This window comes from Sminthopsis crassicaudata, chromosome 1, assembly GCF_048593235.1.
Source record: "Sminthopsis crassicaudata isolate SCR6 chromosome 1, ASM4859323v1, whole genome shotgun sequence".
Taxonomy (NCBI): domain Eukaryota; kingdom Metazoa; phylum Chordata; class Mammalia; order Dasyuromorphia; family Dasyuridae; genus Sminthopsis; species Sminthopsis crassicaudata.
The window spans coordinates 350,162,885-350,189,776 of NC_133617.1; the positions used below are offsets into that span (position 1 = coordinate 350,162,885).

Consider the following 26,892-nt stretch of genomic DNA (forward strand, 5'->3'; position numbering starts at 1 on the left):
ATTCTTGCATGATTGATTTGTTCTCACAAAAACTATTTCAAACCTTTTTTTCTCTCTACTTGCACCTTCAGACAACTATACCTCTGACTTTGCCAAGAAAATTAACATATTTTCCTTCATGTTCAATACATCAAGAAATCAATGAGCACTTATTAAGCGAGCTCAGGATACAAAAACAATAGCAAACCGTCCTGGACCTCAAGGGAGGCTTTTACTCTGCCTCTTTCACAGGGAAAATTCTTAAAAATACTAAGTTATCTATACGCATTGCATCTACTCACCTCCCACCCACTTCCTTCACATTTTCCTTTCTTTCCCTCTCAGACAGACTTATGTGACTTTCCTAGGGTCACAGATCAGTATTTGAGGCTGGATTTAAACTCAGGTCCTACTAATTTCAAGGCCAGTGTTTTTATCCATTACACCACCAAACCAACTGCCCCTTTCTATTCCCTTCAGTCTGGTTTCCAACCCCATCAACCAGCTGAAACAATTTATTCCAAGGTTATCAATGCATTTTAAATTGCTAAATTTAATGGTCTTTTCTCACTTCTGACCTTGAAGTCTCAGCAGCATCTGACACTGCCAATTGTCCCTCTTTGTTTTTTCCAGGTTCTTTTCTTAACTTGGTAACTCCTCAGTCTACTATACTAGACCAGAAAGAGCAATTAGATGAGTTTGAGAAACAGATTCCAAGCCTAGCAGAGAAACATGATATATTAGTGAGGGATTTCATTATCTGTACATTTGTTGGAGCTTTCTCTGTTAAAAGAATAGCCAATAACTTCTTCACTTAACTTTGCGATAGTTTCATTCTTCAAAAAGTAGAGGAATGAACAAGGTAGAGAGTGTTTATTGAGGTGGAAAGGATAGGAATCTTGGGAAGAAATGACCATTGATTCCTAGAGTTTACGATAGAAGAGAAAAAATTTGGGTATAATGACATGTACTTGAGATTTTGGGAAAGTCAATTTCTAAAGGTTCACAGGAAGGTTAAGTGGGATTTTATAGGGGGAAATGAGATGCTCATGAAATTCTGGATACAAAACAGCAATCTCAATGAAAAGGGAAATGGGATTTGAGAAGATCAATGTAGGCACACAGTAAACTCAAAGTGCATTTTACATTTAAACTTTTAATTTTAGTCTAACTTTTAACATGGAATCTACTTAGGGTTCTATTATCTAGAGTATGATATATTATTATTCTGAGAGACAGATAACCAAATTACTACTTTTCACTCTAGCACTGAATAGCTGTGCCACCATAAATGAATCCTTTAACCTGTTATTTGTTAACCAATAAAATGAAAAGATTGTTCTAGATGATCTCTAAGCTGACTTTTGGTTCTAAGTTTCTATTACAGATCACAACGTATCCAGCTGTACCTAATAAGAAAATAATTTCCCCAAGTTTTAGGCTCCAGAAGCAGACAATTACCATAGTCCAGGAATAAGGAGATAAGGACCTGCATCAAGGAAATGAGAGTATCAAAGCAAAGAAGGATATATTTTTGAGAGAGATTACAAAGGCAACACCAACAAGATTTGGCAACAATTGGATAGAGGAAGTCAGAGAAAGGACGATCTCAAGGATGACACAATATATGCCTAAAGAACTGGGGAATATGTCCTCAATAGGACATCCTATTCAATATAAAAAGTCTATAGGACATCCAGTTCAAGATTTTTGGAGATTTGAGGTCAGCAGAGCAGTTTGGATTGGATAAGTAAATTTGAGATTCATCAGCATAGACATACTTGAATCCATGGGAGTAGATGAGATCATCAACTGAAGTAGTACAGAGGAAAAGCAGGACATAGGACAAAACCTTTAATTCAGCAAAGAGCCTGAAGGGGGCTAAAATAGGAGAATCAGGAGAGTGTCCTGAAAGCCTGTAAGTATTAAGAGGAGGGTGATTAAATTCTAAAGATTGCAGAGAAGTCAAGAAGGATAATAGGGTTCAAATCCTTCATTCTCATGTTTACTATCTGTGACAGTGGGCAAGTCACATAATTAAATTAGTCCTCAGGTTCCTCATTTGCAATATGAGGTGATAGAATAGATGGTCTCTTAGGCTCCTTCAACTCATTATCAACAACTTGTTCCGCTTACATGAAAAGAACAATAAAACAGCAAGATGAGAAATCTAAAAAAATTTCCACAATGTTTTAATAAACAAAATAGGTTTTAATGAAGTCAACACTATCTTTAAGAGTAGATACTATATAGAACACACTAACATGAATCTAGCTTATCCAGAGGTGAAAGTGAAATATAAAATTAGTAGATTTCACAAAGTCCATTTTACAGTCATAATTGAATTGTTTGTTTTATATGGCACATAATTTGTAATTTAATCTTTAAGAAGTGAATAGCATCTATTCACATAAAAATAAAAATTATTAGCCAAAATTATAGTGTAGTTGCAATAAGATTATGAGGTATATTATATTATACATCTGTTTTTGATGTTAAACATTTTCACCTTTAAACTTTACAACTGTCTAATATACTATGTTTGAATGCAACAAACAATAAAACATTTCTCCCATTTCCTATAAAATGTGTGGGACTTTTGTTGTTTAAACATACTATATATAGCACCTGTGCATTAAATAACATTAGATAAATCAATGTCATGCTATATCCTGTATGATATATATTTTTAAATGCTCTTATTTATAAGTCTTAAAAAGACTTAAAAACAATTAGTTACTATACAATATGCCCAAAAACTAACTTGTTAACCAATTTTGTTTTAAATTTGCAAAGGAAAGTAAAAGAAGATTCAACAGAGAAAGGTGATTTTTTGAGTAGGCATGAACAAAATTGTCCGTATATACATTCTAAATTCCCCCTCATAACAGTGAGCACAATAGGACATTTGTCTTTCTAAAGGAATGTGACAATGATGTGTGTGGAGTACACACTGAGTGTGTAATGCTTTTAATAAAGGTTAAGCGAAGGAGAGTAATTCTGACCCCCAGTTTAATTCTTCTTTAAAGATGAAATTAGAGGGGCAACAGGTGTGCTTAAGAATATTACATCAATAACTGTATGTGCAATTGAGTCAGATGCAACAGATTATTCAATGCAAGTTGAAAGCTTCTTTCTTTCTTCAAACTGTTTGTCCACTACAAGTGAAAGGGCCTGGAGGAATCCTTCTACTGAAACAGTCGGTGTCTAAAAGCAAACAGAGTACCATTAGATCAAATACAAAAACACAATTTTTTTTGGGCAGTCACTCCATCTAGCAACCTTAACATTCTAGAATATAAGCAAAAAAGATTTAAAATAGTCAAAATATATTTCATAAACCACATCTTTTAGTTAAGTAACTTTTTTGCCATGTCTTAGGGACTAGGGATACAAACACACATATGACTCAAAGAACTTATATTCTCATGGAGGGAAGGAACACATAATCTATTCACAAATAATGAAGTACAGGCTACATATATATATATATATATATATATATATATACACATAGATACTTGCATATACAAATATGTATGTGATCACTTCTATATGAAAGTATGGGGTGGGGGGGGAGGGGAGAAAGAGGTTGGGAGTGGAATATAGTAACCAATAACTGGGCTAAATATGAAAAGGTCTTAGGAAAAAGTCATGACTTGAACTGGGCCTTAAATGAAACTAGGAATTCCAAGGGGAAAAGGTGAAGAGGAAGAGCATCTCAGGTATGAGCTGACAGCTTTTTATGGAGAAAGTACGGAGAAAGGAGACAAGATGTTAAAGAATGGCTGGTAAACTATTATGGCTGGAGTGCCCATTAAGTACTGAGGAATAACATTATCAACCTAGAATTTAAGATTATTTCCCTTAATAACAACAACAACAACAAAAAAAGTGAGTTTGGGGTGAGGGTAGATAACAAATTTAGGTTTTGGACATACCGAGTTTGAGATACCAATGGATCTATTCATTAGATGGTTGGTGATATGTGCTTATAGCTCAGAAAAGAAATGAGGGTTGGATATGTAAATATAGAAGTTATATGCTTAGAGAAAAACGGCTGAATCTGTGGGGAGCTGCTGAAATCAAAAGGAAATGGGAAGGGAAAAAATATTTATGGAGCATCTACTAAGTGACTGCTTTACAAACATTATTTCATTTGGTACTCAATCACCTTGCAGAATAGGTAGTTATCATCTTCATAATGGGGGAAATTGAGACAGAAGAGGTGAAGTGATTTGAGTTAGAGGCCAGATTTTAACTCTGATCTTCCTGATCCCAAACCCAATGCTCTTTCCACTGAACCCTCAAATGACTGGAGAGGGGCCCAAAAAGTGTTCTGGATTACACATAAAATTAGGGGATGACACATGGATGATGATCCTACAAAGGAGACTGAAGACTAGGAGGGAAAGAACTATGACAGAGATCTATCCCAAAAACCCAGGGAGGAAAGGTCAATTGAACTCCCTACTCCCTGGTGACCTTGGCAGGTGGGAAAGCCTGCAAGCAATGGGATGAAGACCATGGAAGGTGGGGAAGTAGAGGCAACAGAGAGAACAGAGATGGCTATGAAAGGCTTTTTGTGGTTTTTTTAAGGATAGGGAGAAATGCTTGTAAATCAGTTTATAAAGAAGGCTGAATACAAAGGAAAAGAGAGATGATTAAAGAAACACCAGGAAGGTAAAGATTCATCTCATTTTCTGAAGCTGAAACAAAAGGAGAGAGAATGAGAGACTATGTTGACGTGATTTCAGCTGTGGAATTGGGGAAAAGAGAGTTCATGAAGGATCATCTCAATTTTTTCAGCATAAGTCCTCTGCAAAAATGGAAGGGAGAAAAGAGGATGCAGCAGAAAAACAGGAGAAGGGAAAAGAATAATAAAATGACTAGGATAAAGCAATTACAACCCCCATGGATGATTTAGATCAGTGCTGAACCCAGTCCAAAAATACATAGTGTGACCATCTCTAATCTATTCTACAGTAGGTGAGCAGGGATGAAGGAGGATGAGAGAGTAAAAAGCTATTGGGATGTAGAAAGAGATGAGTGGCAATAGGATGCAGCAAGGGATTCAAGGGAGATAAAAGTCAGGCTGAAACCAAATAGTACAGGATGAAAATAATGATTAAATTTAAAGTATAAGGCAAAGAAAATACTTTGTAAGCAATATATAACTGAACCATCTTTTAATACTTAAGCTACAGTTACTTAGGACAAACTAGCAGGTAGTTATGCAAATACAACTCCCATAATGGCCTGACAAAGTAACTGAAAATCCAGCACAAGACACTTCTATCATTGGATTATATATCATATATAATATGTAATATTATATGTAAGAACCCTATTTAAATGCCTGGGAGAAGGATGGTAATTCTAATTAACAACTATTTGCAGAGTTCTTTCTATTTTCCAGTACTGAACCAGGCTCTCTGAGAGTATTAATAGACACACAAGAAAATTAATTTTATTGTTTATGGCACTTAATAAATATTTGATGACTTGAAGATGAGGTTCAAATAAGTCATACCTGAACCAAAGCCTTAAAAAATGCTAGAGAATGCATCCAGGTTACAGAGGATTACTCCAGATGACCTCTAAAGTTGTTTCCATCTTTAATATTCTGATTCTTATTCTAAGTATAAGATACTGTGGAGAGGTTAGACTCTATTATAGGAAGAAAAATTTATTATAAATAAACTTAACTCACTTCACATTTTTCTGAGGGCCAAACTTGCTGCCAGGCATGACTATTAAAGTTTTTAAATTTGGCAGAATTATTGCCTTTGCCATTAACATGTCTTCAAATGGCCTGACTGTTTAATATCTTTGGCATATATCCTGTAGTATAGTTGCTCCGAGTTAAAGCTTTAAGTGAGAAGCGATTTAAGTTAAGGCTTTGTGAGTGGCTAGTGATGATTGAGAATGGAAACATCAATTGAAAAAACAGTGAGAACAAAAACTTACTTGTATATATAATGCATGTGCTAGAAACGGAAGTTTCCTCAAGACTCGGCCACTAAGTCCTTCACTTTTCCTGTTTAAAAACAGACACAAAATATTTCTAAATATTGTTCTTCCAAAGATTATACTGATGGTTGTTTTCTATGAATATTTTTCAACATTAATTGCAGAGCAAAATTCAAGCACAAATACATCCTCAATTAAATCATGATTGTTTTCTAAAGCCAAAGACTGAAAACATCCCAGAGAAGAAAAAGTATGTAGATAAGTGAGTTTGAAAACAATTCCATTTATTTATTTCCAAGAATCTTGAGCTAGATTGCTTTGCACATTTACTTCATAATAAGCACCCAATGAATTTATTGGACCTAAGGATAAATTTACTAAGTCACACATTCCTAAATATTTCTTTCTTCAATCATATAAATAATAATTTCACTTAATACTATGGAAGGAATAATGAGTACTACGAAATTCTAAAGATTGTCAATTATATAAACAGCCAATTGAGATAATTTAGACCAAAGTTAATCCATTTTTGGTTTTGAATTATTCACATTGACTTATATATAGGTAGGTCCCAATTAATATGAACAAAGAATTAATTCTGTGACACAACCGTATTATTTGAAACCATACTATTCCAAGGATAATTGCATGTAAATATAGTAATTAGTTCAAGACCAACAGAAATATGGAGTGCAAATTCAAATAATGCAACTTCATCATGTGACTGATTCATTAATTGGGACCTAATTTTATAGTCATCAAATTAAATCTGATAACTGTAAAATCTCTCTTTCATTCTGTAAATATAAACAGTTATAAGAATTTCAAAAGCAAAATGTTACATTTAAAAGCCAAAAATGTATATTACAAATTTTATTAAAATTTAAACAATTATGAAAATTTTGCACTTGAACTTTTACTCGACCCTGCTGACCTTATTTTCTCTCCTTCAAATTTCTCTGCTAACTAGAGGGGTCCCCATTCTTCCTTCACTTGTTTTCAAGCCATCTTTTCTTTAATCCTCTTGCATTCTCAAGAATATCCTATTAAAAATGCATTCTCTAAGGTCATCAATAATTTTAGTTTTCATTTTCCTAATCTTCTTGCAGTATATGACACTATTGATAGCATTTCCTTCTTTAAACTTTCTCCTTTCTTGGCTTCCTTTACTGTATTTCTATATTACCTTAGTTTACTTGCTACCTTAATTACTCAAAAGCGCAACTGGAATTTCTTTCTTCTACTCTAAATGCAGGCGTTTCCCAATGTTCATCTATCACATCTCTGATTTTCATGCGTGATATCACCACAAAATTTCATCAGGTTTCACTGTTTCAACTATTATTTCTGTGCTGCTGACTTCCAGTCCTGAATTTCCAATTGTATGATGGAATACTTTTATATGAATATCTTGCCACATGTTAAACTTGCAAAGTACATCATCTTCCTTGCCAAGCTAGTTTTTCTTTCATACTTTGCAATTCTCTTAGATACTCAGACTTCAAATTTCAATTATCTTACCTTCTCCCTTTCCCTTAATATTTATATTGGCACTAAGTTTCCTTAAATTATATGAACTAATCCTTAGCCATACACACAGGGAAGGTGACATTACTGTCACCATGACAACAGACACAATGCTAGATGTTGGACAAAGAACCTAAGACAGAGATGAAAATCCTATTCTTCAAAAAGTTTGCTTTCTATCATTAAAGCATTTCCTTCCTTGCTTGCTCACTTTCTTCCCCCACATATGCATGCATGTACACACACACACACACACACATTATGCCCATACATACATATACATATATGTATACCCACATGCATTCAACTTATAAAATTATTAATAACCATCAATGTCAACTGTATAGCAAAAATACTATAGTTATCAAAAATATATAGATATAACGTAAGGCAAAATGCACACATTTATGTATATATCACATGCATATGTATATTATGTATATATGCACACACACACATAAGATAAATTTTTTTTTTTTTTTTTTTTTTTGCAGGAGGCAGAAGCCATTTAAGAGGGGGAAGCATGTGATTTTACCTTCCCAATTATAGTAAATTTCTTGAGGAAAGGGGCTGTCTATATTTTTTTTCTATTTCACCATTTGGCATACTACCTCGAAGTGAGTAGACTTAAGTTTTATGTTGTCTTAGCTTCTAACTGTTCATATGGAAAACGTCATAATGAATACCTTTAAAAATCTTTAAAAAATTAATTCTACTCTAGATAAATATGCAAAATTTAGGTTTAAATAGTTTTGAAACCTAATTTTGCATATTTATCTAGAGTAGAATTAAAACTTGATAATCACTGTAGCTCAAAACATTAAAAACAAAATTTTTTTGGTTTCAAAATGAAGATTCTCACCTTGAAATTTCACTTAATAGTAGACTCAGCTTTGATACATTATTTTCAACATAACCGATCATTTCTAATTCTCGAAGAGTCAACAGTTGTTGCCGTGGATATATTATTTGACACTAATGTAAAGGAAATATTAAGATTAGTATTGTCCAAAATTTAAGTCATGTGAATCTTACAGAAAAATGTGAACAGTAGTTACGTTTAAAATAAACTATTCGAATAAAAAAATATTAAACCCTCCCAACTTAAGGCTGGGTCCTTTTGCCTATTCCTGTTTACGTTGGTCATTGGGAATAAGAACACATTCCCACATGAACAATATTAGAAGTGGTGATTAGGTAATGAAGTCATCTCACTATTTAACTATAACTTGGCTGAACTAAGGTTCCTTCAAATGTTAGCTCTATAATCTATGGTGTAAATGGGATTAAAAGTTTAAAGATTTTTTTTCAGGACCTGTGAATAGGATGGATAGGGCAGGAGTAATTTCTTCGATTGTATAGATTTAATGTGCAAGTTGAGTGTCTTGAGTATGGAGATGGCTATGTGGAAATTATATTGTTAGGTGGCTAGAAAAATGCTAAGATGTGATGCCAAAATTTCAAACCTATGTCCCTAACTAGGTTACCAACACTCTTTTGAGCTGTATATGAATTACTGACACTAAGAAAATGAATAGGATTTCTCTTTATATAAAAGTGGTAGAAAGTATATTGATTTAATAAAAGTTAAAAAAAAAAAAGAGAGTAGCTACCTTCTTAAATTCAAAAATCTATCAACAACAGTTCAAACTGTGATCTACCACTCCCTACATCACTCAAAACTCTGTATCTGGTAGTTTTCCTCTGCCACCTATTCTCTACAGACTATTTTTCTTTCACTCCCAAAGAAGCTTCCTTAATTAATTCAAACCAGTTCGGCTGCCAAATGGTGCAAGGACTTTACATTCTCCTAACATTTACACAAGTAGCCTACAGTAATTAACTGATGAAAGATTATTTCTTTGCAAATGTGTTTAAGTTCTTTTCATGTGGTCGTGTGTGTGTGTGTGTGTGTGTGTGTGTGTGTGTGTGTGTGTGTGTATGTGTATACATGCATCTTTCTTTATAATTAATCTTTAAGACAGGGACTATCTCTTCCTTTAAAGTACTATGCACAATGTTCTACATTAAAATTGCCTGACCATTGTTTCTACCCTCATCTAAGGCTTCATAATATGTTCCTTTGTCAGTGATTCTAAATTTTGGATAACGAAGAAATTTTTGAACCTAGATACCATAAAAATTTAATAACCAGCAGTAATTCACAGTAATGTACAGGTGGTAAAAAGATTAACAGCTTAGAGGAGGTGATGATGAAGAGAAAATCTTAAAACAAAACAAAACAAACCCCCCCCCGAAAACCCTAGACAAACATGTCAGCTAAAAAGATGACTAAATGATAACTTTGACATTCTACAAACATATGAAGTACCTCAGCAATAAGGGAATGGATGGGAAAGGAACTGTTTGGGTTATATCCAGGGGTTCTCAAACTACTGCCCATGGACCAGATGTAGCCCGCTGAGGACGTTATGCGGCCCATAGGGTTATGGCAAATGGGCTGAGGGGCGGAGACAGTGTGAGTTTTTGTTTTTACTATAATCTGACCCTCCAACATCTGAGGGACAGTGAACTGGACCCCTATTTAAAAAGTTTGAGGACCACTGGCAGGCAAGGCCAGAAAGTGAAAATAAGTGAGAATAAACTAAGAAGCCTAAATTGCCTTCAGGGCACAAAAACAAAAACAAAGGATTAATTTTTTTAGATCCCTGGTCTTCAAACTTTTTAAATAGGGGGCCAGTTCACTGTCCCTCAGACTGTTGGAGGACTGGATTATAGTAAAAACAAAAACTCACACTCTGTTTCAACCCCTCAGCCCATTTGCCATAACCAATGTCCTCAGCAGGCTGCATCTGGGCCCACAGGTCTTAGTCTGAGAACCCCTGGTAGATCTTCAATTAAATGCTTCAAATGGCACAAACTAAAATTCTGAATCAAGTCAAGGTTATAAAAACAAGCTGAAGAAAAAAAAAAAAAAAGATGGAACAAGAAGAAATTCAAGTATTGAAATATGATCATTTAATATGGTTCCCAAAAGAGCAAAATAAGTTAAAAATGTAATATTGATACTGGACCAAACTGTAAGAAACAGTTTTGTATGTCATCCTATTTTAAGACTAGGGAGTTACTAATCCTACCACTAAAAAATTGTATGGAAACATTGTTTTTAAACCAAATCAATACAATACTACTGAAAAATTAATAAAAGATTACCTTCATTAGTTCTTCTAAACAAGAAAGATAAATTTTGAAAATGGCTGCAGTAGATGGAGGTCCTATGTATTGTTTTATATCAGCTCTGTCCACAAAAGCCATGTCAATTTTCTCTGTAATATTTGAAGTTGTTAATATAACAACATTTGAATGCCTGTTAAGAAAAAGAAACATGATGTCACATCTTCTAACATAGTAATAATATATGCCTAACGGTTCACATTTTCAGATAACACTATTTAGTGTTAAATTCAATTAGCCCAATTTTAATGAGAAAACACAGAGGAAGGGTATATGAGACTATTAACTATGTCAATGCAGTTGTAACTAACTACTTGAAGTTACAACTCCCAAAAAGTATTAGATCCCTAGGGCTGAGAGGGATCTAATGTTCTCAGATGTCCCCAACAATACAACTTCATATTATCACTATAAGCAAATGTGGAGGTCCTTTGCTGCCCTTAACAAAATAAAATATTTCATTTAATGAAACTACTAGGTACTACAGGGTACAATGCCCTTTTTTACATGGTGCTGGTTAGCATTTTTTTAAAAAAATCAAATAAATCAACAAAAACTTTATATAATCACAAAAAGGAGAACTTCATCTTATCCCATTTTGAAGCTTATCTCTAATTGTATCTCTAATTCAGTCCCCCATTAAAAAAATTTGAAGCACTAAAATGGAGAAATACTTGCTGAGAGAAAGAAGGGGTTTTGTGAATTGGTCCATGGTCATACAGGGACAGCTAGGTAGCCCAGTGGATAGAGCACTGACCCTGGGGTCAGGAGGACCAGAGTCAAAATTAGCTTCTGATACTTGACACTAGCTATGTGACCCTGGGCAAGTCACTTAATCATGATTGCTTTGAAACATACATACACAAATAAGTAGTATCAGAAAAAACAAAGAAGGAGGAAGGAAAAGGAGGAGGAGGAGAAGGAGAGGAAGAAGAAAGAAATAATTCACATTATTAAATATCAAACCTGAAGGTAAAACTGTTTTGGAGTCATGAAGTAGATTCAGAAGAGAAAATCTATTATCAATCCTTGCCAAAGTACTCTAGTTTTTCCAGGGAGGCCAAATATAGCTGTTCAAGATTAATTTCACAGGTCCAACAGACTCATCTCTCTGCATATCCCTCTTTCCTATCCTTATCCTCTCCCTTTGTCTTTTTGTATTTGCTGGAAAATATGCCATTAATTAATATTCAATGATATTTTATCTACCTTAGAACACTGTCCTATCTCCTCTATGGGTTCTACCTAAAATAATATTCAAATTAAATTCTAAATCTAGCTTTGAAAATATTCTAACCACAAAATAAATAAGTCAGTTATTTGGCACTGAGTCCTTAGTGTTTGTTTTTAAATGTTTGTAGCAACACAGAATAAATAAATGAACCTATCATCTTTGTTAATAGTGGTTACCATGGACTAAATTACCATTAACAATGACAAAAAGGAAGTCACCACAATAGAGTAGTTATAAAATAGAAGCTTTGATTTCTGACAGTTAAACTAGAAAGATTCACATGGCACAATAATGCTAGAATTAGTTCCTTGAGAAAATGAGAAATTACTCTATCATGAAGCTGAGATTAAGGAAAAAAAAAAAAACTAATACAATAAAGAAGTTTCTTTTCCCACTTCAAGAGAGGAAATCTGTGAAGTATGAAAAATAATGATCTGAACTTCACATACATAAGTGGCAATGTCAACTCACTTAGTTTGGAGTAACTTGAGTTTTTGTCCATAGTACTAGTAGATGTCTCCTCTGAATCATTTATATCCACTTACCTATTTTCTACTGTCACCAACAACATGAGTATATACATAATATGACAAGGTAGGATTAGGCATAGAATTTGTAGCCATGGAAAACATTTTCTATGTAAACTTAAATGACCTATATGAGAATGAAATAGAACTCTCTAATCAACAACTCTTACAGGTTATATATAAATTGAGTTTATGCAAGCACAAGAATGTTAGACACAGTTCACAAGTCAGAAGACCTAGATTAAAATCTAAGCTCTTATGCTTTCTAGCTATGTCGTTTAGAACCTCCTCAGTTTCCTTATCTATAAAAATAAGATAGAAAGACTAGATGGTCTCTAAGGTCCCTTCAAGATGAGGTCTCAATCCTGCTCCCAAAGATGCCAAGAGAAATTTTATAAGCATAAAATGTAAATACAACAAAGTATTTTTCTTAGTACTTTATATATCATGAGGCAGTCTTATGAAACATCTCCAGAAAACCCCAAGAGAAAACAAAATTTCCATATGTCCATCACATTACTTTACTTATATATATAAAAACAAAAAACCATGACATTTCTTTTTACCCTGACCTTTTTTCTCCTTGCTCTATTAATTGGGTCAAATTATATTTCCTAGAAAAAAATGCATATAGGTGGGAAGGGCATTAGATTAGGCATAACAAGATAGAGGCTTGAATCCAAATTCTGCTATCTAAGAGTTGTGTAGCCTTTTTAACTTTAACTTATCACTAATATGAGAAGGTTGAACTAATAATCTGAATCTGATGAGATATTTTGCTGAAAGAAATAAGGAAATAGATGATTTCAAAGAGACGTGAAAAGACATGAACTGACAAAGAATAAACAGAACCATTGCAACAATTCCTGTTACAAAATCAACATTATAAAAATGAACAACTTTGAAAGGTTTTATAAACTGATGAAGAATGAAACGAACAAGGGAACAATTTATACTATAACAATGCAGTAAAAATAAACAACTTTAAAAGCTGCAAAAACTAAATCAATAGAATAACCAATCATAATTTAAGAACCAATGATGAAACATGTTAAGATGCAGAAATGAGACAGATATATTTTTATATAGGGCCAATGAGGGCATACATTTTGCTTGACTATGCACATCTGTTACAGGGAAATTGTTTTTTTCTTTCTTTCTTTCTTTTTTTTTTTTTTCTCCCAGTGGGGTGAGAGAGAATAAAAGAATCTGGATTTGTTAGTTTTTAAAAAAATAACTGAAAAACTAGTCTTTTAACTCACTTTATATAGCACATAAAAGTTTTTATAAGTCCTTTTCCTAACAATAACAACCCTGTAGATAGTCCAAAGAGAACTGTCCTAATTCACAGATCAATTAAGGGGCATAGAAGTTAAATGATTTGATGATGATCATTTTGTTAATAAGTACTTGAGAGATGCTTCCCAGAATCATGGAATTTAAGAGGGGAAAGGGACTTTACAAATCATGGAGTCCCACCCAGACAGGAAAGGAATCCACACTATAACAGGTCTGAGAAGTAGTTGTCCAGTCTTTGTCAGGAGAGGGGATCTTGCCATACATCTAAGCAACCCACTCTTCTTCTAGGCAGCTCTAAATGTTGGAGAGATTTTTTTAGTTTTCTAAATTTGCTTCTTCCTTCCTCCCACCCCCAACCCCAGCTTCTACTTGCTGCTTCTAGTTCTGCTCTCTGGGACCAAATAGAAAAGGCTAATTCTAACTCCACACAACAGCTCTTCAAAAACCTAAAGATAGCAGTCGTGAACTCTCTTAGTCTTCCCCTTAAGACCATACACACCCAATTCCTTCAATCACAGTACTTCATGGACTCAAAGCCCTTTATCATTCTGCTTGTCCTGCTCTGAACACTTTTCATTTTAAAATATGCTTCCTAGAACAGAATAAAATCTTCTGGATGAGGTCTTACAAAGGCAGAGAACAGTGGAACTATAGTTCACCATTTCTGGAAGTTTTGTTTACTTCTCAGGGGAAACTGAAATTACATTAGCTTTTCTGACTATCATATCACTGTTAACTCACCATACTGACCTTGAAGTCTACTAAAATCTAGATCCTTTAAAAAACTAAAGCCTATCCTTCCCCCATGTTAAGCAGTTGAACTTTTGAACCCAAGACCAAGACTTCACCTTTTTCCCTATTGAATTTCACTTCAGTTAAATTCAGCCCAGCAATCTAGCCCATCAATATCATTTGGGATGCTAATTCTGTAATGCACATGTTAGAGATCCTATCCAGTTCTGTGTTACATTCAAGTAGGATAGGCATACCATCTATAACTTTGTCTGTCACTAATAAAAACTCTTAAGCACAGACCCCGGGACACTAGAAACTTTCTGCCATACTAACAATAAACCATGTAAAATACAACTATTCTTTGTGCCCAAATCACTAGCCAGTTCTATATCTATCTAAAGTCTAATGTCAAATTAATGGTAATGTCTAAACCATTTAAAAGGAATTTTTCTGAAATAAATGTTTACTTATTTCATTGTATTAATTTCTCTGGATCTCAGTTTCCTCATCTGTAAGATGGAGTTGGACTATATGGTCTCTGAAGTCCCTCCTGCCATTAACTCACATGAGTAAAATCTGAAATCTTGTCCTGCTTTTGCCACTAACTTGCTGACTTTGGCCAAGTACTTTCTCCTCTCTACGATGCACTTTTGCTATCTGTAAAACAAAGTTATTGAACAAGATGAATTTTTCAACTCTAACATTCTACATGCCCATTTTACCTTTTAATCTGATCAATTTGTGTCAAAACAGCATTAACAACCCGAATTGCATCTGATGGTTCAGTGCCTGCCCTACAGGCATTACGGGCTGCAGTGAGACTTTCTACCTGTAGACAGGAGAAAAAGAAAAAGAGAAAAAGAAATGTCATTATGATCAGATTATTATTTTATGTTTAAATGGTCCATATAATTTCTTTAATCCCAATGGGTTTTTTTATATGCTTATATATTTTTATATATTTTATGGGTTTTAATTATATGCTTACTACAATCTATTCTTAATACCAATAAGATGAATTGATTTCTTAGAATTCCCACTTTCAAAATGACTCCGTAACTAGATCCATACCTACCTCATCAATTAGTACAAACACCAGTGCTTCTTTATCATCAATTAACTCTTGAATCTTCTGGAACATCTTTGTTACTAGTTTACCACTCTAGAACCAAAACACATTAAATTATTTAAATGCTGGCTTCTAGAAAATTTTAAAAGTACTGTAGTAACACATTTGTATAAATCTCTATGGTTAATAAACTAATGTTTTCTTTCCTATTATACTCACACTAGGGGTCAAGTTCTAGCTGAATAGTATGTTTGGCCCTTTCCAGTGTAATTCAGCCTTTCCTCACAGAGATTTATATACAATTTCCTCATTTTGCAAGTGAGATCATTGATACTAAAAAAGCTCAGTTATCTGTCCAAAATCACAGAATTAATAGATGCCAGAGCCAATACCCAAATTCTGGGCTTCTGACTGTAAAATCACACACCTTTCACAATCATTCCTACTCCTTGTTTTCTGCCTTACTATCTCTCAGGTTTGTTCTTCACCTACTTAAGTTTGTAACTTTATGTATCTAGTATACAAACCTAGACTCACAAATTCTTAGCTAGAATAATCAGGAGAAATCGAGTAAGATACCTTCATTTTTCTTGAGAAAATGGAGTTGTACAAAGGTTAAATGACTCGCTCAAAGTCACATCCAAAAAAACTTAAGAGCTAGATCTCTGATGCTCTGTTTTCCCAACTCTCAGTTTAGAGCTTTGCCCCCATACCATGTTATCTCTTTATATTTGGAGAAAAAAACTAAGGGACACTATAGTTATAGCATAAATCCAAATAAGACTGTAATGTTACCTAATAACTATTCTATATTTATTCTCCTAAACTTTATTTGAGTTTTTGTTGTATAAAACATGTCCAAATTAACAGTTTAACTGTAAAAATAAATATGGAGAAATTGCACAAGGATTCATATTTTAAATCTGATCCTATAATTAATCCACTTATCAAAAAGACAATGATACAAAAGCAATACATTCTTCCCGGGCACTGTCCCAGGTTTTTAAAAAAAGAACTTAATATATATGCACAAGTATTTTTCTTCCAGATTAAATCATCAAGCTTAGAATTTAATGCTTACCTCTGAAAACCACTTAGAGAAAAGACTATGACTATTTATCTCAATTAATTGGCCATATTGATACCTAAAATAAGAGAAAGAATCAATCAAATTGTCTTATAATATAATCAGTCCTAAGCTACTTCTTTGGTGGTAGTCAGCTTTTAAGAAGAAAGTGTCAATTTCCCAAATATATAAACCATTAAATAGCAAAAATGATAAATTTTAGAATTATAAGAACCAAAACATATATATAAAACCCCCATTTTGCATATGAGGAAATTGAAGGTCAGAAAAATGAAGTGAAATAAGACCACACAGCAATCTAAATATCAAATTCAAGGCCAGAACCTGAACACTCAATCAAGTATTCTTTATACTGTACAGACTGTCTCATTGAGTGCTATCTAAATGTAAAAACAAAACAAACATCAAACCTTTGAGTCCTTTAAGTTTAATACACACACACACACACACACACACACACACACACACACATATATATATATATATATATATATATATATATATATATATATATATAAATTTAAAATGCTTTTATTTTCAAAATTTAACCAACAAGAAATTAATACAAGGAAGCAGGCACTTTGCTGTGTGGCTGAATGACCGTTGCCAAAAACAGCAAGTGTTGAAGCCTCTTGCTCTGTTGCTCTGCCTCTTGACCCTCAGAGCTATGCCCACCTCAGGAGACCTCTTTGGATTGATTACTTAGCCAATTTTACCCACCTCAGTATCCAAAATTGTTAACTTTAATTTCAAAGCATTTTAAAAAGGAAAATAAATTATTATATTCCTAAGGGTTCACTGTTTACTATGAACTCATATTGAGGAAAGATCCTCTTTCTCCTTCTTCATTGTATTTATAAAACTTCTCTCTGTTATAGTAGCATTAATACTGAAAAATCCTGAATTGAGAAAGCAAGTTACAGCAGACAGACTTTGAATGAGGAAGACCTGCCTTTAATTTCTGCCTCTTTAATGCTCTGGATATGTGTAATTATGTTTATAAATTTTGTATTCATTTATTTGGATGTATACTGTTTCCTATCAGAATGTTAGCTCTCTGAAGGTAGGCACTTTAATTTCTGTCTTTATGTCTCTATTGCTATGTCCTTGTATTGACCCATCAATTCAGAATGGTTCTTATATTTTTTAATATAATAAAACTTTTTTTTTTTAAAATGCAAAAAATATTTTCAGCATGGCTCTACAAAAATAGGTACAGGTCACTAGTTTGCCAACCCCTGCTCTAATGCTAAAACATAGCAAGTACTGAATAAATTTTTGTTTTTGAATCATCGTTAGTTGTAACTAACTTTTCCTTGCAAATTACATAATCTCACTGAGGCCAAGGAGGGAAAAAAAAGTTAAAATGCTATCTCTGATAAAGTGTCAAAATATTAAATGAAAAAATCAGATTCTGATAATATTAAATCCATTTGTTCCTTTTTTGAAGGCATTTTATAAATTTTTCTATTATTTTGTAAAGTCACTAGGACAAAATTGGAAAACAAATACCTTTCTAGAAATATCTTCTGGAAAATTTATTGCACTGTTATGCATATGTTATGCATATAAACATGGAGTAAATATTTATCCAATTCACCCCCTGTGTAATTTTATAGTTTTTAATTCAATCAGTATTAAAAAAAATTCTATGAAATTAGATTAAGGAAAAGTGAGATAAAAAAGCTTGCCTATAAACTTCTCAGTAGAATTTTATTCATTTCAAAGATCCCCTGAAACAGGTAAATACACTCACCACTCATTCCTTTCCAAAAAAAACTTTCAAGCACATAGGACTTTTAAATCAAGGTAGGAGCAATTAGTCATTTGCCTAATGATGCAAGATTACATCATCAATATGAAGACCAAAAATACAATTTACTTGTAATACTCTTCTCTGAAAAAAACTGCAACCCTTTCAAATGAAATACAAGAGTAAACAAAACAAAAATGTAAAACTTATTTTGGCCATGAATGGAAACAAGAACACAGGTTGTTTGGTTTAGTTTGGTTTTTTTTTTTAATCCCTCATTCCATTTCTAACCAAGAAAAATATTCTTATGGATCCAGAACTTAGAACACTTCGTTTTTATTAAGAGAAGTCATCTTTCATGGAATATCATTTCTATCTTACTGTTTTTTATGGAAGTTGCCATTATTGCTTATTTGAAATGTGAAGGCTTTTTTTGTACCCACAGAGAACTACAATCAAATTTTAAAGATGGAAAGGACCTTACAGATCATCAAGTTCAATTTTCTCCTTATAGTTATGGTAAATCTTAGTGGTATATACTTTTACATAGGAATTCTACTCTTACACAACCTCGTTTCCATGGATGATCCATTCCAAGTTCCAAATAACTATGAAAGTAGCATGGCAGTATTGAAAGGACTGCCAATGCTCAGAGTCCTCCTTCTGCTCTAACTCACTACATGAGCTTGGGCAAGTCACATAATATTGATGGCCCTCAGCTTTTTCACTTATTAAATGAGGGAGTTGAATTAAATAATTTCTAAAACCCTTTTCCACTTTAATATTTAATAATCTATAAACATAGTTAAAGCAATTTTCTAACTTGACTGAAAACACTTTAAATCAACATAATTTCAAAAAAATAAATTTTGCTAATCCAGGTTGTTATAGCTTAAAAAGTAATTAATCATATAAAAAAGTTAAATTATAATCTTTAAATTAGATAAACCAAATAATCACATTTCTACTATTCTCTTCTTCCTCCCAAGTTACCTGCACGAAAGTCTAATTGTCAATTTCTGTGCTAATGCTTTACATAAAGATGTTTTCCCAGTTCCTGGAGGACCTATAAAAAACAATCAAAGTAAATTTGATATTGATATAATTGACAATCATTAACATGATTAAGACTATAACACAATGTAAAAAATAAATTCAAAGGCAACTTATCAGAAATATATACTGTATTAAAGCAGTTGGTAGAATATAAGATTTGCAACCTGGAGCTTTAAAGAAAACATTTGGCTAATTTCAACAAAATAGGTGTAATAGGTGTTGCAGAAAGCAACTCTTTCATTCCTTAGTATATGGTTTTATGAGTTGGTATGAGCATAAAATCACTTGCTGGTCAGCCTTCTAGTGATGTTCCCTACTAAACTTAGCCAGGCTGGTCTACAGGACAGATGTACTGCCTTGTTTGTCCCATATAAGAAGCTCTTCCCTTTCACTGGGACCCTAGAAGAGTTTGTCCATCACTGCCATACCCCTTCAAAAACTCAGCTACGGTTAACCCTAATACAAACGGCATTGGAATATAATGTAAGTCTTAACTTACTCTAAATAAATGTCAGTGGGATCATGGTAAGTCAGGCACATTAATACGTCATGGTGGAGCTGTGAATTGGTCCAATTGTTTTAAAAGACTTTTTGGAAATATGCAAGTAACTAAATGTTAATATTCTCTGTCCCAGCAATTCCACCACCAGGTATATTCCATATAAGTCAAAAACAGAAAGATCACATAATTACCAAAATATTCATAGCTATACTTTTTGGGTAGCAAAAAAAAAAAAATAAATAAAATAAAAAAAAAACCTAAAAACAATGTGTGTCCATTACCTAGGAAATGGCAGAACAAATTGTGGTGTATATATGAATATAATAGACCAAACATTGTGCTACAAGAAATGATGCATGAAGAAACTGAAGAACCACGGGAAGATCTGTATAAAGTAAAGAAAGTAGAACCAAAAAAGTACACTATAGAAAAATCATAATATTGTAAGTTAAAACAACAAAAGTCATAAAAATTCAGCTTGAAAGTTGTGATCAATCAGTCCCAAAGTACTGATGATGAAACATTCTTTCCTCTTCTTTAAGACAACATGAACTGCCAGTATGCAATATCATATATACTATTTTATATTATTGCTATGCAAGATGTTTTGCTTATAACTTTTTTTTTTTTTGGTAAAAGTTTGGAATGTGTGTGTGCACACATGTGTACACATTATGCAAGCATACATAGACAATGTGAACTGAAATGTTTTTCAATACATTATTTTTAAAAGTGCTTATGGTGACACTTTCACTCTGAAAGCTACCAACCCTCTTTTTTTCACCTTAAAACTTCTGAGGAGAGTTGCTATTAGATAAACTCCCACCAATAAACATTATTGACAAGAAGTATGATGTACTGAAAAGCATTATCATTAGATGAGCATAGATAAGTTATAGCCTTCCTAAGCCTCAGTTTCTTCATCTGTAAAATGGAGATAATACCTGTACTTCAGAATACTTATAAATATCACATGATACTGAGATAAAAATATAAAGTACTTTGTAAATCTTGAAGCATTCTGAAAGTCAGTGACCTCCTGTCTTCCTCTTAGTCCTCATCTTCCTTGATCACTGAGGCTCCTATTTCTTCTGACCACCATTCTCTTAGAATCTTATTTCTCAGTGATTGTGGCACAGCATAATTCTGATTTCTTTGTCCACTTCATATCTATCTCTTTTTCTTACTTCTGTCCTAAGTATGGGCACTGGTCTTGACTCTCATTCTTGCCTCCTCTGGCTCACATATCTCTACTGTCTCCATCAACTTCGTAGTAACAACGCTCAAGTTTTAACTTTTATTTTGAACTTTAGCCCCACATTTCCAAAGTCTGACAGATATTCTGAGAGATGTCCTCCCACAAGACATCTTCACTGGGAGAGTAAAGAAATGTGATTGGGGAAGGTAAAATAAATTTAGGAATAAAGAATTTTGTTTCTTTCTGTATTGAAAAAAAATTATACTCCCTCACATAAATACAAAAGCACAATAAGCAATACTCTCATATTTTACTTCTCATAAAATATAAAACAAAACACTCTTTACCATGTAGCAAAACAACTCTGTTCCAGGCTATTAGGTTGCTATCAACGTTTTTGTCAGAAAACAATAAAGTTGTCGTCACATAGTCAAGCAACTGGTTTAGGAGAGAAAAAAAAAAGGCACACATAAATATAGGAGTTATGATAAGAATATGGCATAAGTACTACCTTACAAATAAAAATGAAAAATATTGGAAACAAAGAGGATCAAGTGAAGCCTCCAAAATTCTACAAATATTTGTTAAATCCTTTAGACACTGTGCTTAGGCACCAAAATGCATCTCATTCCACAAAGCAACATTCATGTCATTTTATTTTACAAAACATAACTTCAAATGTAGGTAGGTAAAAACTTTTTAAAGTACAAAATAATGAGTTTTATTTAAAAAAACAAACAAACAAAACAACCATACTAGAAAAACTATTTTGCCAAATCATTTATCAAGTAGAGCAATTAAGTAATTAAGCTGGGAAAAGTAAATATATGCTCTGCTTAACTCAATAAATTCTACAAATTTACCAAAGAAATCTCTAAGCATGGATTTTTTGACGTAAGTATTAAGGGAAGCCATAAAACCTACTAATTTGCTCACTGTTTACTTACTTTGGCATATCCACCAACATTAACAATATTGAATTATAAGGAAAATATACATTAATACTTTCTGGGTTCACATTGTACCCTCACTTCTGCCCTTTTCCAAACCTGAGGGTCAACTCTGTTCAATGTGAATCCTAGATATGCAAGTCAAGGATAAAATATCTCCAAGTTGCCTAAAAAGTCTGAAGTAGAACTTAACTAGATTTGGGGCCCAAAGGAAGAATTATTATAAAATAGAGATAATTTCATATAAAAGAATATTTTTCACTTACATGTGACTTAACTTCAACATCATATACAAGGCTCTCCCAAAGGCCATGAAATTCAACTGTAAGATAACAATTCCAAAATGTAATTCTAGAAAGAGACTTTATTCCTATAATCATAAGATTTGTAAAATTGAAAGGGACTTTAAACATGATACAATGAGTTGTCCAAGGTCATACAGCAAATAATGGCATAACACATACTCAAAACTAGATCAAAAAACTTGATTCAATATTAGAATGAGAACCATAATGCAAAGGATCAAAGAATGAAATAGTCTGAGAGTTGGAAAAGGTCTGAGAACACACCCAATCCAACCTTTTCAGCCTCTGTTTGAAAACCTCCAAAGGAAAACTCATTACCTTCACACCTCTTCCACTAAGTTCTAGCGATTTTTTTTTTTGGTCTGTTCTTTCAACACATGGCTCCTAGTTCTGATCTCTGGAGCCAAGAATAAGAACCCTAATCCCAATCCCACCAACACTGCCCTCTCTGCCTCAGATTTTTGTGATCCTTCTCTTTTCCCAAAATAGTTTCAATTTTATTTTAAAGCTTTGTGAAGTTAGCTTTCCTTCCCAGTCCCATGCCATTCTGACCTTCAGCACTCTTGACAAAATCCATACAGGCTCATATATCTGTTCTGCATTACCTAACTATCCTTACCTAAAACTTACAGTCTTTTTGAAACTGAAGTTGATTGGTTAATTCCTTGGGCATCTTCTCTGTGCATCTTTGGATAGCTTTACCTTCCCTTCCCCACCCCACTACACCCAAGACAATTGGGGTTAAGTGACTTGCCCAGGGTCACAGACCTAGGAAGTGTTAAGTGTCTGAGGTCTTCCTCAGGTATGGATATGACATGAACTCAGGTTCTCCTGACTTCAGGGCTGGTGCTCTATCCACTGTGCCACCTAGCTGCCCCTTCACCTTTTTTTTTTTTTTTAAATCAGAATTTTTTTTCTTTATTTCTTCAGAATCTCATTCTTGGATTTCCCATCTCTTGTGGACTAATTTCTTCCATAGAGTATTAGGCCATTGAAATCCTTCCTATCTTTCCTCTGAAGTGTTGAAATCTGTTCCTTCATAATCTGGGATGCACTCCAGACTCTGTTCAGCTTTCCTTTTCTGTATCATAAACTCCAAAATGGAACTGTCACTATCCCATAACATTCTAATTATTCTATCTTAGCAAATATTTCCTCCCCTCCAGATTAGAACTTCCTTTTGTGGATTTCCCTATCTTTTTAAGGAAAAAAATGATCATAATACAAGTCAAGAAATTATTAGTCACTCTGCCATTTGCCAAAAAGGGATAGCTCAAATGCATGGAAAGATAACAAAATCTCCTATTGCTTCTACATCATGCCCTGCATCAGGCTAATAAGCTATTTTCTAAACACCACATCTAATTCCTTGCTGTTCAGAGTAATCTGTTCATATAGCAATGGTAATTTTGCTTCTTTTTCTGCCCCAATTCATTATTATCCCAACACTTCCTATGAAGCTAACTTTCCCTTGGTTTCTGGATTTCCTCATATATTTTTTTTCCTGATAATGTTACTTTACTTCTCTCCCAGCCTTTTATCTAATTTATTTCTTCTAAAAAAAGTATGAGGTGCCAAAACCAAACATGAGTCTTTTTAAGTCTCAATGATACCTTATAAGGTCACATTTTCTTCCTCCTGTTAGATTCTCCACTTGTTACACATACTTAATTCGGATATCTATGGATACTGGTTCCACTATTGGATTCAAATCCCTGTTTTGTCTCAGTTTACTATTCTACAAAAATAGGGATAACCTTATGACATATATCACATGTTATCTCAAAGAGGTTAAGAGAATGACCCAGATTCAAATTTATGTTTCCCAAATCCAAATTCAAAATTTTCCCCCTAGATGGGTAATTTCCTTGATGATCTTTGAAGTCCTATACAAATATGTGATTCCTTGATTGGGATTTTTCTCTTTCCAATTCGTACAAGACATTATATTTTAAAATATATATCTCTATATACAAAAATTCTACTGTTTTGTTAGGTATGACATCAACATGTTTAATAAAGCACTTAAAATATAAATATTGTGTTCTTAGGTACAAGTGTACCTCATTTCATAAAGATGCTCATGAAAACTATGTATGCAATAATTTTTTAAAAAGTCAATCATATTTTAAATGATTAGGATGGTTAAGGAACATCAGAGGAGTTCATGCTAGAAAGATGGGTAGAATCAATAAATGTTTGCTAAAATGAATGAAATAACATATGGTAGTTTCCCTTCCAAGATTCCAACAATACTGCAGAAAGGTATTCAAGAAAATTTGCATAAGCCAGGTATATGACAATCATTTTAAGAAAAAGAAAAGTACCTGGTAAGCATCCCCATAATTATGTATTTATCTCTAGAAGTTTTTTCCCCCCTACATAGCAAAGCAGGAATATAATTCATGTGACATAAAGAAGGTGGAGAGGGCCAAAATCTACTTTAGCTATTCATACAGCATATTATACCTGCAGGCAGCACCCAGTGATTTGCTGCAATTATATTTTCTGATTCTTCCTCCAAATTTTCACTGCTGGGTCCTTCTTCATTCAGTTGGAAAACATGAAGGGCAAGAGTACACTTGCTCAAGTCAATTGGCTATAAAATAAAGAAAACAATATTAACAATAAGTCAGCAAATATTTAGATATTTCACTTATATTATATGTACCAAAATAAGAAGATATGAAAATAGGAATATAAAGGATAAAGTATCATGTGATTATACTATTTATATTCAGCTGATGATTAAAGTTCAAAGAGTTGGCTGTGTTGTAGATACCACCATATAACATTAATGCTGTATAGGCTTACGGGGAAGTAAGACTTCAATACCACACCAAATAAAAACAAATCAAAAGTAATTCTTTTTAACATTCATATAATGTGTGCTGTACTTCATGTGTGAAAATGTTAATGAAATTATAAAGTATGTGGTTCATTTTCTTTTTTCAGTAGAGCCCTGTATAATGCCAAATCAACTGAGTGAACTAGTCATAAACAAGTCAAATTCAAAAACATCTTTAAAACAAGAATTAGGATTTACTGTACTAATAGCTAGACCTTAAGTGGGGGTTAAACATTATGAATTATTTAGGTACCTGTCGTTCTTTCACTTTTAACTCTGTATCAACAATAGACACAGACTGCACATTTCTGGACAGAAATGCATCATCGAATTCAGTCCACGTGTAATCTCCAAACACGATGTTATGTCTATTTAGTAGCTTTACAACACTCAGCTTTATTTCTTCTTTTTTTGCAGTGCTATTAAACAAAAAAATAAAAATGCTGTTGAGTTGAAATTTATATCTTTCTATAAGCAAATGGTAGGAATGCATCCATTAAAATGCAATGCTGACAACTTGCTGAAATAGCTCAATAAGAAAATAAAATTTATGTTTAACTAACTTTTCCTAAGATTAATAAAATAAAATAAATTGATTCAGAGAATGTATTCTTAGAACTGTTTTAAATTAAAATTAAATTAAATTAATTTAAATTTTAAAAAATCAAAATTTAAATGTTTAAAAAAGAATCACCTTCAGCAAGTTTTAGAAGCATTTGACATAGTATGAATGCTCAATAAATATCCATTAATGGCAATGAATGGTATTCTTCCAATTTCCAAAGTCAACTATTGAATTCAATCAGCCTGAAGAAGGAACATAATACTATTTATTCTCAGCAAGATTTGTAAATATTTCAATTAATAATGTCTCTGCTTTGTTCTGGGAATAGTTTACATGAAACACAGGAAGGAGAAATAATTCACAAAATTTCAGAGACAGAAAGAACCTTAGAAATTATTTAGTCCAACTAAAGAAGAAATTTCCCTTATAATCTACTCAACAAATGATCACCTAGTTTTTGTTTGAAGATTTACAATAAAAGGGACGATAAGTTATTTCAATTTAGAAGACTCTAAAGCATTAGTGAATTTTTCCTGACAAAGTTCAAACATGTTTCTGCAACTGCCATCTATTGCTATTAGTCTTCTCTTTTGGGGTCAAACACAAGTTAAAACTTTCTAATTAATTATATCCCTTCAACTACTCAAAGATAGGTATCTCAACTTCTCCCCAACCCCCTAAAGTTTTCTCTTCCCTGGGCTAAGCATATCTATTTCCTTCAACTATTCCTGACATAACACAAATTTAAGGCCTACCCTTCATGATCCCTACTTGCCCTCATTGAGAAATCCACTTCACAAATACTGCTGAAGCCCCTACTCTGTAAAGGCACTATGTGAAGTCCTCAGCATACAATAACCAAAACTTCTTTTACCATTAAGGAACCTAAATTTTATTATGAGGTATAATAACCAGGTAATTTAAGGAAGGACATTATCAGAAGGAACTTGAAAGAAGGTAAAGATCTAGGGATTCTAGAAAGTGAAGATATAGAGATAATGCATTCCATCCAGCAGACATTTGGTAAGGCAGAGTAGGAATTTAGAAAAGAGATTTTGGCTTGATGTTTAGGTAGGGGAGTCACAAG

General features: G+C 33.2%; 1 protein-coding gene across 2 annotated transcripts in view; it reads right to left on the minus strand.

Moving 5' to 3' along the window:
* Positions 1–2,169: 2,169 nt before the first annotated feature.
* The window catches only part of TRIP13 (thyroid hormone receptor interactor 13), a 29,945-nt gene continuing 5,222 nt past the window's right edge, over positions 2,170–26,892 (minus strand). For both annotated transcript variants that reach the window (XM_074279189.1, XM_074279190.1), the window contains 12 exons: positions 25,494–25,659; positions 24,862–24,991; positions 22,354–22,409; positions 21,485–21,575; positions 19,375–19,447; positions 16,623–16,686; positions 15,544–15,634; positions 15,195–15,297; positions 10,657–10,810; positions 8,345–8,457; positions 5,950–6,019; positions 2,170–3,186 (listed from right to left, as the gene is read on the minus strand). In XM_074279189.1, the coding sequence (XP_074135290.1) occupies positions 3,088–3,186; positions 5,950–6,019; positions 8,345–8,457; positions 10,657–10,810; positions 15,195–15,297; positions 15,544–15,634; positions 16,623–16,686; positions 19,375–19,447; positions 21,485–21,575; positions 22,354–22,409; positions 24,862–24,991; positions 25,494–25,659 (1,210 nt within the window). In that variant the 3' untranslated portion in view covers positions 2,170–3,087. The remainder of the gene's footprint in view (positions 3,187–5,949; positions 6,020–8,344; positions 8,458–10,656; positions 10,811–15,194; positions 15,298–15,543; positions 15,635–16,622; positions 16,687–19,374; positions 19,448–21,484; positions 21,576–22,353; positions 22,410–24,861; positions 24,992–25,493; positions 25,660–26,892) is intronic.